We start from the raw sequence: 19,398 nt of genomic DNA on the forward strand, positions 1-19,398 counted from the left end.
TCCATTCGTACAAGTGTGGAATCAAATTATTTCTGAAAATGTTAAATTATTCCTCAAGATCTGATCTAGGGTTATGATCATGGGACAACTGACTTTAAAACTGCCTGGACGACGTAACAGAACGGGTGGCTTTCTCCATCTTCGTTCCCAGATGGCGTCCACCTCAGGATGAACTGTCCCGCTTCTGTTGTCCGGTTTGTGTTGTGTGGCCCACTGAACAGCAGCTCAGAGATCCTTTAACAAACAGAAATAGGGGAAGTTAAAGTCAAATAAATATTTTCAAAAACGACACCACCCACAAATGGTTTTCCATGACAGCGTGATTGAAATTCTTCCACAGTTGGAAGGAATCTTCTTTTCTCTCACCTGGCTGTCTCAAATTTCTTGTCTATAATATTTCCGTCATGGCAATTGTTGTACGACCTCTTGCGAGTCAGCCTATTGTTTTTGTGCTTTTGAAAGTGGTCAAACCTGTATAATCCTTTAAAACTCTTGTGAAACTAACACAAAATGTTCCCTGCATGCACCGGTGTCGCAGATACACAACAGAAGCTTTCTGCACCTGAAAACCTTGGCAAGTGAAAACAATTTGTGTAAATGTTCTGCAGGACATTAACTCTGGTATCCTACATTTTTGTTTTTATTTGACTTACGTAGAGGTATTTGCCTGCGCATTGATCCTGATTTCCAGAGGCTGATTGACAGGGGTGTACAGTCGAGCTCCGTTGGCCGGGGTTGGTGGCAGGAACTTTGGCAGATAGAGTCCCTCTGTGCAGTCTGACACCGCAGCGCCCACTGTATAATATATAATATAATATAATAAGAAAAGCAAAAATTTCAGTTTTCTACAAATGGGAGGCCATTGGTGTGACCATCATCAGAAAAAGACTGCAAGCAGCTTATTATGACCCATATTTGTGTTTATTGTTGGGTGGTGACCTCTAGTGGCCGTACTAATTATTATGGCAGCAAAGGAGGAAGTCAGGTGTCCATAAAAAGCAAGAAAGGATGGATGGGTCAAACAGCCACAGAACTTTAACTCAGCGGGCCGCTGTTTGTATCCCGTCTGAAACAAAAACTCAACAGTGAGTTTTTAAAACTTAGTTACTTACGTAAATTACACGACGTAACAAAGCACACTTGTAAGTTAAGCTACAAGTAACGTACTTATTTTAGCACAAACCACAGTATTTTCCGAAACCTAACCAAGTCGTTTTAGTGCCTAAACTGAATGATGAAGGTCCGGTACTTCTGTCGCTGATGCAACGGTAATACGGTACTATCTCAGCAGCTGTTGGAGTGCAGAGAGTTGGGTTTTTTAAATTTCTGCTCGAATCTCATGACCTTCTCTTCTTCTCATGATAAAATCTTTCAAGAGAGAATGCATCAATGCATCTAAGGATTTCTTTCCTCCATCCCTGGTTTTGATAGAACCTCATAGGATTATAATGATCGCCAAATAACTTTTTATAATAACACTGCAAAAGCTGATTGTTTTCACTCACCGGGGATCAACCAAACTACGATTATTTTGAACGTCGGTGCAGCTCTTACATTAATCTGCAACAGTAAGTACAAGGAATCTTACCCCTTAAAGCAAACTGGACTGGTAGTTTGCTGATAGCATTGTTGGTCGTTTTCAACACCTGAGTACCGTCGGTTGCAGTCAGGGTGATCGTCTGCCGGGGAAAGTCCTCCATCACCAGCTGTACCACATACGCCCCTAGATTACTGGTGGGGCTGAATGACAGAGTGCAATTCTGCAACGAATGAAAAGGGACACGAGGTCAAAATAACCAAAGTGTTTTCTGTCAGGTAATGAATTAGAAATAAAGATATTTGTTTTCTTCTACATTAAGTTTTTATTTGATACCAGAGTTTGTTTGTTTTTTCTTAATTTAAAAGAAGAGTTATTGTGGACTTTGGTGACTCACTGGGGAGAGGCTGAGAACAGACGCCGGTGTGCAGATGTTACACTCTGACGGTGAGTTTCCATTTCTGCATCTGACCTCGTCTCCATCAGGGTCGAACGCCAACAGGTTGAAATCTCTCCGACAGTTTGAAGGAACTCTGAGAAACAGAAAGAAATCTGACATTGGTCTAATAAATATCATCCCATTTCAATTTGATAATGTACCTGTCCAACCCATTCACCAGAACAAAATGTTGGTATTCTACGTTTCTGCAAACCACAAATATACTGAAACGCACCAAAATTGATCAGACAAACTGTTGCCGAAATGTGACACATAAAGTGGTTTAAATACACAAGAAAAAAATAACACATAAACATCGAGGAGGCTTACCTCAGAGCTGGCAGTACGGTGGTCTGAGGTGATCTGTTGGCTCGGCCGGTGTCCGACCGGTTCCTCAGCTCCACCAGAGTCACAGCTCTCCACGAACTGATGCTTTGTATGTTAGATATCCAGTTAACGCCATCTAAACTGTGGTGAAAGTTCACAAGAAAGTCTGTTTTTACTGTGTGGTAGTATTTGTGAGTGAGATATTAACTCCTCATATACAAAGCCACCAGCTCAGCAGCGCTCACAGTATGTGTCCGTTTTAAAGACATTTGATCTTGAATTCTTTGTTTTCATTAAGTCCAGTTGAGCTATTGACATTTTGGCCATCAGTGTAGTCGTGATGCACTTACTTAAGCTGAAACGGAGCGTTGCTGGGAAGCCGTCGGGTCATGATCCCCTCTCTCTGACACCACTCTCCAGAGCTCTCTCTGTGGACCTGGTTCAGCACCAGAGAAGTCTGAGTCCCACAGTTACCACTGCAGCTCCACGTGTCATCATGAGAACATGTGCTGAAGCTCAGCTTATAGCGAGCGACCACCTGTGATGTTACAGTGAAGATAAGTGTTAATGATGACATTAGGTAGGATACTGTTGTTGCTTTCAAAGCCCTGAAGACTTGGTAAAATCTTCTTTCCTTGAGATAACTGGATTATTATCTCATGGTCCACCAGAAAATCATGTATAGATATTATCCAACTTTCTATAAAGTTTGTTTGTTGTCAGGGGAAAACATAAAAACTCCAGGTGGACTTTTTACACTGGATGCACCGGCACATGATTTAGGTGCATCCAATAATACAACTTAGCACATTATGTAAATGATTGTAAACAAAGACAAAGGTGCGGATACATATGTTTTTAAGAAACTTAAATAAATAAAGTGTTATTGGGGTATTATTAGGATTTATTATTTAGACACCAAAATATGTAAAAATAAAATGAAATAAAATAAGATAAGATGATACTTTTACCCACAAAGGGGAAATTTACATCATTACAGCAGCAATACAACAATATAAACAATATAAATAGGAAATAAAAACTACAAATATTTACATAAATTGCCCATCAGCATCTTGAGCTAACAGTTAGCATCACTTCTTAACTTTCAGTTTTCAAAAAGGTTATTAAATTATATTGGATCGAAGCCGTACGTACCTCTACAGATCCATTTGCGTTGGTGTTTTTCGGGTAGTAAGTCATCACTGTCCCGTAGAAATGAGTTGCCAGGGCGCCGCCGACCAGCAGCAGCAGCAGCAGCAGAGAGAGCGACATGGTGAATGTGTCTCTCAACAGAACGATAGTGAATTAATAGCAACACATCGTCTTACGGAGACAAACCTTTTTTTCACTTGCCCTTCCTGTTTCTTCTTGGCTGTCTTCCAAACGGAAGATTGTTTGGTTTGAACCTGTGAAACACTTGGAATGAGGAACAGGATGTTGAAGTTGCTACAAAATGATATGATCAGAGTTGACAAATGGTTGGGTCCAGTGAATGCAGATGTATTATCAGTGGTCAGTAGTGCAGAAAATACAAGATAGACATCAACTGTCTTGCTCTGTTTCCTTCAAACCTTCATCAAACACTTTTTTTCTACAAAAATCAACTTTGGATTTGGATTTTCTTCCCAAAGACAGAGTGAAATGTGGACTTTGTGTTCCTGCAGTATCATCTGATGAGTTTTCTTTGGAATTTGTGCCCAAACAATGAACAATGAATCACTTGTCGTCTGAAAAAGACTCCTGGGTGGACCCTTGTTTGAATTCCAGAAGTGTCTCAGAAATGATCCGATAAGCAGACCGTCTAGTTTTAAGAGGGTGTTCAAAAAAGGAATGGCACCGCAAATGTGAAAATGTAATATGATCTGGGAAATCCCAGATATGTCTTTGTCTTTCTCTAGGCGTTTGTCTTCCATCCTCTGAAATGTCAAAGGTGTCAGTAGATTCATTTGTCATCTCAATGATGACGAGGCAAGAAGTGGAATTACGACATTACTACAATCCCTGCATCCCCGTTTAACAATCATGCAACAGAAGTCTGAGGCTAAACCCAAAACATGTAAATTCGTGCATTTTCCCAAAAGATTATACTGAAAATGTTCAGTAAATCACATTTTATTTCATTTTTAAAAAGGGAAGAGTATAGTAATATGTTTCTTCAAACAAACCTTTATTTTCAGACAAGACCAACAATCAACATAACTGATGAAAATATACATATATATATTTTATTCATATGCTACAAAATACTAACAAGAAAATTATGAAAAAGTGAAAACAAACAAATCTTTTTAACATTTCAACATACATAAAGAACAGATAAGTAATAGATACAAAATTGTCGTTTTAATTTAAATTATATTTTAAAAAAATCACACAATAAAAACAAATAATATGAGTTTTTGAACTAATTGACAATTGTTCATGGAGTTTTAAATACTTTACCCACTACAATAGCACTGAGTAGAGTGTAAACCTAAGCCAAGGCGTAACAGTCCCCTTTAATTCAATCAAGTTCAATCCAATTTTAATAAAACATATTTAAATTTGATAGATCTGGATTTTTCAACAAATCCATACATATTCCAACTTATTCCCTGAGAAATTAAATATTTTGCCATGTTTAAAAAAACAAACAAACTGGATCTGTTTTTTTATCCGCAACCGCACCAAAAGTTAAAGAGATCTTTTCTGGGCTGAGACCCATCCTCCATCCAATTTTCTTGGAAATCCGTTCAGTAGTTTTTGTGTAATCCTGCTTACAAACCAACTAACATACGGACAGGTGTGAAAACATAACTTCCTTGGCAAAGGTGATTAAACTCTACTTCTTTGGCCTCCAAATAACCTCATATTGACGGCTTTTAAATGTAAAATGTTCCATGTTTAGTCTTCTCTTGAAGCCAAAATGTACAGAAATAAGTGTTTAAATGTTTTTATAACAGATTGTAGCAAAGAAGAAGTGACCGAGGTGAACAAAGGAAGCTGTAAATCATCCTAAACCTTGGTCCCCCTGCTTGAAAGGATGGTACACACCCCGTGAAGGACGCTTTGTATGTGAATTGGAACGCGGCCCTAACTGTCAAACAGTCCATCGGATCAGACAGCGTCTCTGACCCCGCCCATCCCAACCGAGCTCGTTGATTGGCGGAGCGCGCTGTCCATCACAGGCGTGACTCAGATCCCCGTCATGTGACTGATGTTTTTGTTGTTTCACTTCCGCCTTCTGTGTTCTCGCCGTGTCATGTGGATGTCAAGACCCCAAACTGACGAGCTCCGGGGCTGAAATCTCCACAGCGACTCTTCCAGAAGCCTCTAACGGGACTCTGAGAGCTCTCACCCGGGGCACAGACTCTTCCTGAGGGCGTTTCGAGAGGCCGGGGTCCGGCGAGAGCGATGGCGGACGGGGAACGGTCGCCGCTGCTGTCCGACCAGCACGACGGGACCAACGGCTTCTCTCCCGGGAGCAGCTCTCACGGATACCCGTCAAAACCACAGAGTATGTCGGCCGCTGCGCTTCGACACATACAAACATAATTATATGTTACAGAAGAGCCAAATAAAGAAGTTTAGTTTGTACTCAGGCTGGAGAGTGTCGTAAACAAGTGTTAGCTAGTGTTTGTTTTAGCTAGCTAGCAGTTTGGCTAACGTTAGCTGTAAATAATGAAGTTTACAACCTCCTCAGGCGAAAATTCCCCTCACACACACATTGTGTGTTGTTAATTAAGGTTTCATGGTGTCACAATTCAGTGACAGCCATATCACATATATAACACATAGTTAGTAATGTGAAATTTAAGTTTTGTAAATAAATTAGCTGTTTATAAAAGAAATGAATGAGCACAACTGACTTGTGGTCAGTTTGGTCGGTGGTTTGCCTGGTGCACCAAAGGTCAAAGTTCAGCCAGGATCTCTAGTTAGTTCATAGTAACAACAGTTTAAACATTTAATAGACATTTATATCTAATATTTATCTTAGTCGAGTTGTTGTCAGATGTGAGGATTTGCTCCTTTTCTTATAATAATGTAAATAAAATATCTTTTGGTGCGGTAGAAACAAAAAGTCAAATGATTTAACTACGAGTAAAAAGGAGTAAAAGCGATAAAACAGGCAAAATCACAGAAAGAGTGCAAAAATAGAAATAACAAAAGAATAAAATCAATAAAGGACGATAAGACACCACAAACATGGAGGGCATTAATCAGCTCGTACTCAATTTTAAGTACCTAAATGCTCCATCATTGTATTCAGACTTGTCAAAGACTCCACGCTTCACTCTCCATGTTGTTGAACTCTTAATCTCTTCATTATCTCGTCCCTCCTGTGTCGTTTCCCATCAACTCTGAACTCAAATCCTGTCTTTCACACGTCCTCTCCTTCCTGTATTACACTTGATAAAGTCTGGCCTCTGGGTGTGTCGCTCACTGATAAAGTCATGCGGAGTGATTTGATTGTTATACAGTGTTTGTCTCACTGTGAGTAGATGGTTCGATGGTTAATGTTTGAAGAGGGAAGCTAATCCGGCGTTGTATCAGCTGTGATGAGTCGTCCAGTAGGAGGTCATTTTGGTATGGTATAAACAGAAAACTGTAACTAAACTGTTTCCTCCCGGGTGTCCGTCAATCCAGGTTTAGCGCCGTTCCCCAGCTCGTTGGTCCAAGGTGAGCCTCCGCCCCCGTACTCGCCGCAGGGCAGCCCGGACAGCAGCAGCGCTCCGGTCATCAGCTGTCGGGTCTGTCAGAGCGCCATATCTGTGGAGGGCAAGACGCACCAGCACGTGGTGAAGTGTAGCATCTGCAACGAAGCTACGGTGAGTCATACAGAGAGCACCCGGTTTAATCGATTAAATGACAGGTAGTAAATGAATTACCGACTAATTTGATGATCGATTCATCAATTTGTGGAATTTTTTAAGGAAAAAAAAAGTCTTCATTCTTAAATTCCAGCTTCTTAAATGTGAACATTTTCTGCTTTCTTTCCTCCTCTGTGACAATAAACTTAATATCTTTGGGTAACAACTAATCGATGAATAGAGAAAATATTCAACAGATTAATAGGCAGTGAAAACAATAGTTAGTCGCAGCTCTAGTATGATTATGCATGCAGTTTTTATTTGCTGCCTCGTGTTTGAAATATGTGACATTTTCAGAGTTATGGACATGAATTCCCGTCACAGATTTGTGTTAGAAATGTCCTCACAGATCTTAAAGTGTCTAGAAGAAGTTGAGTCAGAAACCACAAAACGTCAAACTGTCGTGCTGAGTGTCATGTTTAACACCCAGACATGGACAGTGGCTTGTGTTTCCTGTCTCAGGAAGTCTTCCTGAGAAGAAGAATTTCTGCTGATGAAATCGGAAAAAGGAACCACTGAGATCTATTTTAGAAAACCCGGAAACTGAAAGTGTGTAAGGTTTCTTCGTCTCTCCCTCTGCAGCCGATAAAGAACGCTCCCGTTGGAAAGAAGTACGTCCGCTGTCCATGTAACTGTCTGCTGATTTGCAAAGTCACGTCGCAGAGGATCGCCTGTCCGAGGCCTTACTGGTGAGACAGAGAAAACAGTGCGGGATTATTATTCACTCATCTCAGCTTTGGCTCCTAATCACGCCATCTGTGCAGAGGAAGCCCATTCATCCACCAGCCATTCACATAAAACTGTCATGGATCAGATTGTTTTGAAATCACAGTGAACTATTAAGCAGTTTTTTTTATCTTGAGCTGCACCAGAAGAGAAAGGTTTATCAGATTAAATCTCATGGAGTAACAGCAAGTCATCCACTTTAGTTTAAACTGTACAGGTCACCTGGACTGTGTCTCTTCTCTGGTATAAAACATTAAAGATCAGCTGATGTTGTAAAAGTCTTTAAAATTTGAATAGAGTTTGGTGCAGTCAGTGTCCTAGCAAAAAGCAGTTGTTAGCAGTTGTACTTCCACTTTATTCAGTTCCTTTTTCTTTTTCTCCTTATTTAATCTACATTTACTGTTTTGTATCTCCTCTTGGGGGCGGCAGAAACAAGCTGTAAAGATGACAATAATGTATCATCACCTTATAAGTTCTTCTACAGCAAACGTGTTGGTTATTTACACATCCAGCAGGAAAAAGTAAGATTTTTTTTAAATGTTTTTTTTTCTTCTTCTGACAGTAAACGCATCATCAACCTGGGACCAGTTCACATCGGCAGAGACAGTCCTGAACCGCAGCATCAGCCCGTCGGCATCCGGGTCATCTGTGGACACTGCTCCAATACATTCCTAGTAGGACACACACACACGGATGACAATGGATTTACTATTTCTATGTTATCTGAAGTTGTTGCTAATCCTTTCTCTCTCTTTCCTCCAGTGGACGGAGTTTTCTGACCGGACCCTGGCCCGATGTCCACACTGCCGAAAAGTGTAAGTACTCTTATACTTCTCCGTGTGTTTGAGTTGTCCCCAAAACAGTTTTATTTTTACTAATTATATATTTTCTTGTTTCTATTTCCAGCTCTTCTATTGGCCGACGGTACCCCAGGAGGAGGAGCCTGCTGTGCTTCCTGCTGTTCATCGTCCTCGCCGCCTCCACAGCAGGACTTGTGGTGAGTGTCTGTGTGCGTGAGGACTTCTGGGTAATGATGGTTTATGGTTATTTGGTATGTTTTCTAAGCTTTTCTGTTCACTGTCAGATGTTAATAAGATGTTGAATGAGAGGCTTTATGAGGTGAAAGTGTATTGTCGTGTATTATTATTGTTAATTATTCCTTTAATCTTCCTGGGGCATGCCAGTTTGACCCCGCTGCTTTAAAAACATTTCCCGTCTGTCTCTGACTTCAGGTCGGTACGTGGTCGCCGGCTCAGAGCTCTAAAGGGATCTACGTTTCGTGGGTGTTCCTGATCCTCCTCGCTCTGTTCACCATGGTGAGAACCATCTACTGGAGGTGTCTGAAAATCAGCGACCCCATATCCAACATCACGTAGACAGAGAGAGGGAAAGCGAGAGAAAGGGAAGGAAGGAAGGAAGGAAGGTGAGAGGGCTAGTGGATGAAGAGAAGGAGGATTAAGGTCGACATGGTGAGAAGCAGAGGCGGCTGATAATCGATGAGATATCATAAATAAAATTCCACATTCATGCCAAATCGGATTCACCATAAATATGAGCTTTCAGTCGTCAAAAAGTGCAAAATGGAGATTTTTCATTGTCTTCTATTCACCAACACGAATTAAAGGCGGTTCTTGCACATTTGGAGTTTGGAGGATGAACGGAGGAAATCAAAGAGGGTAGTTTGAGATGAAGACGAACACGCTGGATAAAAGAGAGCAGAAAGAAAATGTACTTTAAATATTTAAATATTTGTTTTTTGACCCCGTAGTTTTCTTCCACGTTGTTTCAAAACCTGATGGTGCTTTTTTTTAGATTGGAGCGACCATCAGTCGTTTTGTTCACAACAATATTATTTAAAAAACAGGAACATTTTGTGCCCCAAATTATAATTTTCCTCTTAGGAAAAAAAATGATGATAAAAACATAACTCTATCAGTGTAGGCTCGATTTGTATGGATCAGTTGAGGAAAAATGCAGTGAAGGAGGTGTTGTAGTTCGCCTTTAAGTTATATAATCATACCAAATAAGAGAAAGACATTAATTAAATCTAATCAAACTGGAGGGAAGAAACAAGATGTGCTTATTTTTGCTACTTTTTAAAACAAATTAAGTCTTTTCTGATTCTCACTTGATACATTTTCTGATCCAAATTGAAGAGTTTTTTTCCAAACAGAAGTAACAACTAGATCCACTGTACTTTAAACTGGGAAATAAAGTAAACCATGCTTCCCTTTTATAAAGGTCCAGTGTTGAGGATGTAGTGGCACCAAGCCCTGAGGTTTGAGATTGCAACCAACTGAATAACCCTCGTCTCACCTGCCTCTATGGTGGGTACTAAAATGGCAAAAACCGTGAAAAGCCCTCTTTAGCATTTGTTAAGTCTGTCAAAAACAACTAAACGATTCTTCATTTAAGGTAATAATTCACTAATAAAAACCCAATTTTGAATATTATAATCCATTTTTGTCCTAAAACCTACACACTGGACCTTGTTAAGGGAACATTTTTGACATTTTGGAAAATTAGCATTTACATTTTCTTGCTGAGAGTTAGATGAGAAGATTGATACCACACTCACACATGTGCAGCTTCAGCTAGCAGCTAGTTAGCCTAGCTTAGCATAAAAACTTGAAACAGCTCACTAATCGACCTGGTATATTTTGTTTGTTTGTTTCATACACAACAAACAAACAAATTGTACTTTTGCTGAGTGTTATGTGTGTGATTATTTCTTGTTTGGACAGAGCCAGGCTAGCTCTTTCCCCCTGTTTCCAGTCTTCATGCTAAGCTAACTAGCTACCGTCTGCAGTAGGGATGGGACAATCTATGATGCAGTAAAAACATTTCCCAAAATTTAAGTAGTGTATTTCTCAAAATCAAGTTATTTACTTGTGTTTTTTGGAATTAAACTCTTCAATCAGTCAGTTTCTGAAATTTGGGTTGAACAGCTGCTCTGAGATCACCACATTAACTTCAACCACAAACTACTGAAAACATCCTAATAACTACATAAAGTGCACATATCATTTAAAAAGTATCTACACGTCTTTTCTTTTGGGGCATTGGTCATTAAGTGGAACATTTCTTATAAGTTTGCTGACACAGATTATTTGTCCGAAGTGCTTAAGTTAACTGCTGTAAATGTTATAATCACACAGGAAGGCTCTCCTCCAATCAGAGGAGAGTTGATGTGTGAGCAGATGTACAGGCTTGTTGTAAAAAAAATACAAAGATAGCAAACATAACACGATGAGGGAAATGTAGGGACATGTATAAATCAATAGACACGCATTAGTTCAGAGTTAGTGGCATCTTTATTTTTATTTTTCTCGTATCATGTCAGATCATCTCACAGGGATTGAGGGGCATTCATTGCATTTACATACAGTATGTTTTATTTCATCTGAAAAGGATTCACATTAACGTTCTGTGCTGGCGACATTTCAAAGATTTGATCGTGTAAACTTGACTGGAAGTAACTGGAAATATCTTCATATTCTGCTAAATGCTTTTTTAACTAAAACCCAAACTGATACAAACCACTTGAAGCACACAGAGAATGATTTATTTATTCACCGTCTCTCTTTTTAATCATCATCCATCTTATTTGAATCAAACTGAATTGAGCTGACGCACTAGTTCAACCTGCTCCAGTGACTCGTTCTCTGTTAAAGTGTAAATATATTCAGTGGATGTTGAATATTTTGGACTGTACAGAATAATCAGAGCTGTCGCTTCCCTCTTGTGGCTGATTAATGTAAGTACCCGCTGACTGTGAAACATGTTGCACTACATTGTACTGATGTACTACTACTGTATGTTTTTGTCAATATTATTCAGGTGGATGGATTGTTTTTTTGTTTATTTTGTATAATGTGAAACAAAGTAATACTTTTAACAAGGTCCTCTGTCTCAAATGTCTCTTATTTGAAATTATCGTTAAGGGATTTGGTGATTTTTGTCAAATAATAATGAATATTTAAGTCTGCGAGACAAAATCTACAGTCCACAGTGAATCTTTTCAATAAATGTTGGTCCCATTTGTGCCCCAACAGCTAAAACACTCATGTATGAATTGACCAAAAGTTGGTGTTACAGTATTTGGGTTTAGCAAATTCAGTGATTTTACGGACACCTGCACCACTTTGGACACCCTGTAAAATATTTAAAAGCTTGAAATTGAACAAATAATCACATTTAATGGAGACTGTAAGCAGGTTAAAACAAATTCAACCAAATGACATGGTTAATATAACTGCAAACAAATGAGAATTAAGAAATATTTATTGTGATATTTATTAATTGCAAATAAGCTTTATGTTTCTCTATCATTCTTATGATATTATTTTAAATAAGAAGTCAGTAAACCAGACTTTTATTGTTGTGTACTTACTACTGAGAACCACTAGAGGTCACCAGGTGGTAAGAGGACAACACAAGAAGCAGCCAGTGCAATTTTACAATAATTTTCATTACAGTCAGAACATGATTAACTTTATTCTTCAGAAAACTTGGGAATCAACAAACCTTGTCACTGTAAGATGGTGCGTCCTTACTCATATACTGATCTATACTTTATATACTGTACACACTAGTGTGGTTCTGATTATGATCGTATTGGTCGTACGGTCAGTCGGTCCACTGGACATCATTTGAATTCAAGTGAAATAAGTCTTTGTGCAGACATTCATGGTCTGGATTAGTATGAATCCTAAAGTTCAGTTGTCCCTTCAGATATTTCTATCCTGCCAGAGAGGGAGAGGGTCGCACTCAGGACGATGAATTTACTTTGTCTGTCTGGCAAAGCATGAAATGTTTTCAGCAATCCGCCGTTCATCCTGTGTACAGATGTAGGAGCACAATCTTTTTTGTGTGTGTGCCAGGTAAGTTATTATCACAATCATTGACCAACACACCAAACTTCAAGGTCAACCAGCACTTTGTATTAAAACTCCTGATAATACACAGTGATGGTCGAGATGATCTTATGTCTTCTGTGCCTCGTCGAGCTTTCGCAGATGGGTCTCACTTCGTTCCCATCAAAAGTCAGTCAGTGAAGATCTTTCTCTTCTGATTAAAATCTCTTCTCCAGAACTACATGATGCACCTTTAAATGTACTCAAGTATCAAAAGTACAAGTAAAAGTATGTTATACACATATTTACCTGCATGTATTTACTGACTGACCAGTGATCAGATCTGATGTTCAGCATTTTTCTGATTGTTGGAATCAGTTTGTTGCTGATGAAATCAGTTAATTTAAAAAAGCACTACTTCGGCTCGGATGTCACATGTAATCTGCAGAGTAACTAATATATTTTACTTAATCTTTTATTTTATTTGATCTTTTTATTATTTTCACAATTCATTTTTATTACAATTGGTGTGCATTAGTCTCCACACCTGTTTTTTCACTCACTTATAAAGCACCTTGAATTGCATTTTGATTTGTTTGAAAGGTGCTATATGAAAAAGGTTTGATTGATAATAAAAGGTTCAATATTTTCCTTCTAAATATAACACAGTGGACCTATAAAGCAAGAGGAAATAGAAACACTCCAGTGAAGACTTCAGTATTTCCGCTCTGTCGTGTCCTCTCTCTCTGCGGCTCCCTCCCCTCTCCAGCTGCTGGCTCGGAGGGACGGGTGTCCTGCCACGCAGCGTCTCTCCCGATGCCTCTCTCAGTCTCTCGCGGCTCAAATCCCGCTGAGCCACCGGCGGCTGAAGCCCCCTCAGAAACCTGAAACGCTCGAGGTCTGGAACCCCCGTGGTTTCTGCGACGCCTGGAGGACTTGTGGGGAGCTGTGACGATTTACTCGCATAGTTTAGTGCTTTTATTTATTTGTTTTGTTTACTTTTTATCCAGTGTTACAGTCGGTTGGTAACGACTTATCTCAAGCACCCTGTGAAGGCGGATCCACTGCCTTTTTCTTTCTTTCTCGTGGAATTACTTTTGGATTATACTTGTGGATTAAACAGTTTTTAACAGTTTACTTCCTAAATCTTTTTTTGAATTTGGAAGTATACGTGTTTCCTGCCCTAAAAATCAGACTGATTTGAAGGTAGACGTGTGTAGAAAGTGTTTACTGGACATACCTGTATATCTGTGTGTGTGTGTGTGTTTTGTGTGCATGTATTTGTGCTTTTGACCATGTTGGAAGAAACACAGCCCCGGGGTTCTCAGCAACAGACCCCGGCGAACACGGGTCGCCCGAAAACATCGAGGATGAACGGCAGCACCCGCAACTCAGCTGTGGGTAAAACCAACCACGTCCCGAACACCAGCAACGCCATCAACCCTGCACACCGGTGAGGAGGACAATCTGTGTTAATGTTAAATGTTAGCGCAGGCTTAAAACTGTCTAACGATGTTTTCTATCCACAGCGAGTCAGAACCAAAGGGGCCACATTCTTGAATGGTCATGTTGTGCATATGGAGCAATTAGCATGTGTGAAATAGCCCTCTGGAATTAACCTTCGCTAACCCTGCTGAGCCTATAGCTAAAACAAGAAGACAACTGTGTGTGTGAGTGTTATGTATGTGTGTGTGGGTGTCTCATCTGTCTAAATCCAAGGCTTTAGAGGTTTTCGTCAGCTATGCATATCATACATACTGTCCGGGAACAATGAAGCGCCATATACAGTGGTGGCAGAGCTCTTCCTCTGTCTTTTAACTTCAGCTTCGGTCACTTTCTCATCATCTGCTGTTTTCATTCGTGTTAGTTTAGTTTAGTTTAATCTGGTTTACGTCACCATTTTTCTTCACCAAGAGTTTCATCAGCTCGTCCATTCAACAACAACTTCATTCATTCATTCATTCATACATTCATTCACTGGCAAATGTTGGAAAACCATACCAAAGCCACTAACCCACAGAGATTAAAACCCTGCATTAATAATGTGCAGTGGTGGTAAATAACGATAACGAAACATCAAGTACAGTTTTGAGCTGCGTTTACTTTACTTTACTTGAGTATTTCAATTTTCTTCTCCTTTATACTTTTCCTCCACTACATTTATTTGATGACTTTAGTTGCTTCCTGATTTAGATTAATTATACAAAATAAAGTCAATAAATAGATGATTACATTATTTAAGACTTTATTGAGCCTTTAGGGGTAAATTCACAAGCTCCACATTTACCAGCTGTTTTACCGAAGTGATATGCACATTTATACATCATTATTTATAATCCGATAATACATGTTATTCTGAAATTGGCCTTTAATGTAATACACTGACTTTTTTAACTGGTTATGAAACAATCTTGGTTTAATACTGGTGCCTCTGTATAACCTACATAAGCAAACAAGACCGTCAGCAAGAAGATCAACTATATTTATATAGATAGCTATTCTTAATGACCGCTACCGAGTTGGATTCTGACCTACCCAGGTTGGAAGTCATAAAATTATATAATATGGCAGAGTGCTGAGGATGAATTGTCTCGTTTTATGACACTAAAACATATTTAACTCATAGTTTCACCATCATCATATAACATTTATTAATCTTACTTGCTCATACCGCTTTTGTCCACAGGGGGCGCCAGAACAAAATAAATAAAAGTTCCTTATAGCTGCTTTAAAAGGTGAAAGTTGCTAACAGCAGCTTGCTAACAGCAGCTTGCTAACAGTAGCTTGCTAACATTAAGGCACTACAGTATCTGTAGGTCTTCTCCTACGCACCTGTCGGCCTTAAGGTGCGCAAAAGCTGCACTCTGCTCAGCATTAATTCTTGAATTTACAATCAGACTTTAATGTAATTAAAAAAAGAACTGGCATATGCAGCATGACTCTGCTGACCTTTAAGAGCGGCGATTATTTCCTTGGTAGCACAAAGTCTTGAATGGTGGACCAGAACCATTCATTCCAAAAAGCTTTTAATAGTTTTCCTCGGACAGCCAGTACACTGGGGAGGCATTTATTATTGTTTGTGTGTGTGTGTGTAAGTGTGTTACCATCTCATGCCTTGAGGCCATTAAAAGCCTTGGCCGGGGTTTGATGGGATGACAGTATAAAGTGAAGTAAACACCGAGAGACTCCCCACTGTGCGAGTGTTATCAGAGTTTAAGCAGGAGTGAAGGAAAAAGTGAAAGCGAGGGAGCGATGGGGACGAAATTTAAGCGGTAAACGGGAGAGAAGATAAAAGTGGAAGAAAGGAAGAAAACAGCAACAGTGTGCGTGAAGGAGAGAGAGGGAGAGAGGTGGTTTAATGCAAGGTGTGAAATAGCTTCGGTCTGAAGCAAGGCTTTGCTCTGAGCTCTCTGTTGCTGTGGATTTAGACGTCTGGATTTAGGAGTGTTTATATGTGTGTGTGTGTGTGTGTGTGTGTGTGTGTGTGTGTGAGAGAGAGAGAGAGAGAGAGTAAATCTGATTTATCTCCATGTCCTCTTGTCTCTATTTTCAGGTTTTATCGCAGCTCTGTCATCCGATGCTTGTATCACATTTTATATAAACCCTGATTTACGGCCACACGTGCAAACAGAGTTTTGGGGTGTTTCTGTTCCTCGTTATTGCTTCGCTGAGATTTATAGTCATGAAAGAAAGGCCTGTCGTCTATATTTGAACTTTTAATATGGATCTCCTGCTGTCACCTTTGACACACACATTGGTGGCAAAGGTTAAAATAACGTTATTTTGAGACTGTGTCAGCAGATTGAGGTTAGAGTTGAGGTTTCATTTGCTCGGGCGGATGGTTTCTTGCTTGCTCTTTGTTAGCAAACCCTTCAGGACCATCGGTGGAAAATCACAAGTCTTCATTAGCAATTTGGAAGTCAAGTCTTTCACATCTAAATTCTGATATTTGTACATTTTCTGATATATAAAACTGAGACCAAGTTATTTGGTGACGCAGTAAATTCAGTTCATTAAACTTAAGGTATGTTTTTTGACTGTTAACAAACAACAATATGCTTTGGAAACCATTTATTAAGCATTTGTAAATAACCAAATAACTTAAGTTTTACCAGTTACTTTCGTGTATATAAGCAAAATAATTAACGCCGCAATATTTACAGATTTTTTGGCCACTTGCGGGCAGCAGAACAACATTCAAAATGATCAAATTAAGCAAATGGGTCAGTAAAGACCAATGCTGGAATGTAACAAAGTATATTTACCTAAGTACTGTAGATTTTTACTCCATTACATTTATTCCATCACTTTAGTAACTGTTACTAGTTAGTTATCTTGCAAATCGCAACATTTCAGAAAACACAACGTTGTTTTGTATTGTGAATGTTGTGTTTTGTCTGTCACTGTGTTTGTCTCGTTTCCCTATGTGTACTTATGCTGTGTGAAATGTTGTTGTGTTTGTGTAAAATCTTGGCGTTTTCCTAAATATCGTTGTGTTTTCTGAAATGTTATTGTTTTGTGAAAAGTGTGTTGTGTTTTCTGTAATGTCGTAGTGTTTTGTAAAATGTTATTGTTGTTTGTAATGTTGTGTTTTGACCCTCAGGGCCGCCATACACTTCTCACTGAAAACAGCTGCTTGCACCTTTTAGAAACCGGGTTGAAGAACCAAAGCAGTAAACGGGTTGTGAAACCAAAACAATGAGCTGAAAGATGCCACAGAGGTGGGAGATAACTCTCAAGCCACCAAAACATCACACATAGTAATTTGATGCCTTGTTATTATGAAAACATTTAGTACAGTAGCTAATGATGAAGCACTCGTAGTCAGCGCCAGTGTTAGATTCCCCGTTTCAATGAAGAAAGTCGACACATTGTGGAAACCAAAAGCTCCCTCAGTTCAAAAACACACTGACCTTGTTCTGCAACCTCTGCAATGACGTCGCCTCAGTCACGCACACATTAAGCCTACACACTCACCATATGACCAAACACCTCGTAAATGTTTGAGAGGGTTTAGGTTTTTGGAATGTGGCGGGTGTGATTGTCACAGTGCGTCTGTGTTAGAAAGAGACAGCAGGTGGATTTAAAAGTGCAGCTGCTGCTTTTCCTCCCGTCTAGGATCCGTTTTCTCTTCTTTTTTACTAGCGCTAGTGTTCTCATTCCTTCATCACATTCTTCTTAACGTACAAACACTCCAGGTTCACGCCGTTGTTTTCAGCGTCCTGTCCTCTGCTCATTGTGTTCCCTTCCACCTGTCGACCGTTAACACTTTAACGCGACGTTCCTCGCAGTCCTTCCTCCAGTCTCACTAGTTTTACCGGTTGCACTGCTTGAAGGTTAGCATCACTGTGGATCCAGAAAATATTCGTGTCATGTTTAGCATCAACTCCAACTCTTTCTATAAGGAAACTGCACGTGATCTTGGAATGGGTGGTGATGTGATTCTCTAAAAATATTTCATAACATTATGTCGTGACAATGGATATTATGCCATAATGCATGAAACGTGATACTAATTAGTGGGGATGAGCGAGTTCGAGGCTTGGGCTGATATAGATATTGTCGAAATTCACAATATCGAATATCAAACAGCTGTGATTCTTCGCTTGTTCTGACTATCGTCTAATTTATCAATTTATACAGTGTTATTTCTTGAGAATCTTTAGGCTAAGCTAAGTTAGCTGCTAGCTGTAGCTTCATATTTACTGCACAGACATGAGAATGGTGTCAATATTCTCATTTAATTCCTGTCTAAATGCACCCTTACTGAGTTCCCAACCCATCAGCACAGTGCCCTCTCAACGCTGCTGTATACATGTGTGGAAATATAGTACACAAGTGAATTAAAATGCAATCTCTTTGGAGGATCATGAGGCTGTGACAGTTCAGTTACTTTCCCTCCTCCATATTCAAAGTCGTGAGTATGATGGGTCTGGCTTGGTGTCCAAGATACTTACAGCTGATTGAATACAATTTGAAGTGTGCAGAGGCCATTAATGATAAAATATTTTCATTGCCCTCACTTAACAAGTTAAATTCCCCCATAAAAAACACCCCAGTACAGATTTGTGTTGAATTAAACAGTTTATCGTTGTGCGTTTGAGCCGAGCGATCTGACGATCTAGTCACTTCGTGTTGGACTCCGTTAGCTCATCCAGTTGTGAAAAGAGTTTCTGGGTCAACCAGTCAGTCCAGCCTCAGTATGCGGTTATTAAGTGTGATAACTGTGGACAGGATGTCATCGTACAAAGCTGCAAGTCAGTGACATGATTTTTAAATTGCGAGAACAAAGGGGGGAAGGTAGAAAGGCTCCAGAGAGACAGATAGTTTTTATTTGTCCTAAAGGAACGATCTTAAATTTAGGGTTCAAATCATAAGAGTTAGATTATTATTACTTTGCTTCCTTTGACACAATTTAAATATATTTTTAGTCTCCTAAAATAGTAAAAGTCTTGAAGCCACATCAGTTGATACAGTGTGACTGAGACAGAATGACACATACCTCAACGGTGATGAAAAGTCTCCTCAGCTATAAGCGAAGCTAAGGTGATGATGAAACTCGAACTACACGCACATGCACATATTCACACAGCACTTCACGATTCAGTATCCACTATCATTTTCAGCTGTCCGTCTCATTCAAGCTCCCTGTGAGGTCAG

General features: G+C 39.6%; 3 protein-coding genes across 4 annotated transcripts in view; 2 read left to right on the forward strand and 1 right to left on the reverse strand.

Annotated features, from left to right (window-relative positions):
• Positions 1-77: 77 nt before the first annotated feature.
• LOC311251869 (uncharacterized protein) lies at positions 78-3,591 on the reverse strand (the record flags this gene model as incomplete). The annotated part of the gene is made up of 7 exons (XM_084344514.1): positions 3,462-3,591; positions 2,654-2,841; positions 2,307-2,444; positions 1,935-2,070; positions 1,589-1,760; positions 654-795; positions 78-234 (listed from the first exon to the last, which is right to left on the reverse strand). Exons 1-7 carry the CDS (start codon positions 3,576-3,578, stop codon positions 78-80), a joined length of 1,050 nt encoding a protein of 349 aa, XP_084200640.1. The 5' UTR covers positions 3,579-3,591.
• Positions 3,592-5,460: 1,869 nt separating this feature from the next.
• Positions 5,461-11,787, forward strand: LOC311251989 (type I phosphatidylinositol 4,5-bisphosphate 4-phosphatase-A-like). The gene is made up of 7 exons (XM_084344731.1): positions 5,461-5,802; positions 6,933-7,114; positions 7,739-7,845; positions 8,445-8,556; positions 8,645-8,697; positions 8,789-8,879; positions 9,115-11,787. Exons 1-7 carry the CDS (start codon positions 5,700-5,702, stop codon positions 9,256-9,258), a joined length of 792 nt encoding a protein of 263 aa, XP_084200857.1. The 5' UTR covers positions 5,461-5,699; the 3' UTR covers positions 9,259-11,787.
• Positions 11,788-13,633: 1,846 nt separating this feature from the next.
• Positions 13,634-19,398, forward strand: part of LOC311251628 (uncharacterized protein) — a 34,172-nt gene continuing 28,407 nt past the window's right edge. For both annotated transcript variants that reach the window (XM_084344129.1, XM_084344130.1), the window contains exon 1: positions 13,634-14,191. In XM_084344129.1, the coding sequence (XP_084200255.1) occupies positions 14,034-14,191 (158 nt within the window). In that variant the 5' untranslated portion in view covers positions 13,634-14,033. The remainder of the gene's footprint in view (positions 14,192-19,398) is intronic.

This window comes from Pagrus pagrus (genome assembly GCF_965226575.1).
Source record: "Pagrus pagrus genome assembly, chromosome: 22".
Taxonomy (NCBI): domain Eukaryota; kingdom Metazoa; phylum Chordata; class Actinopteri; order Spariformes; family Sparidae; genus Pagrus; species Pagrus pagrus.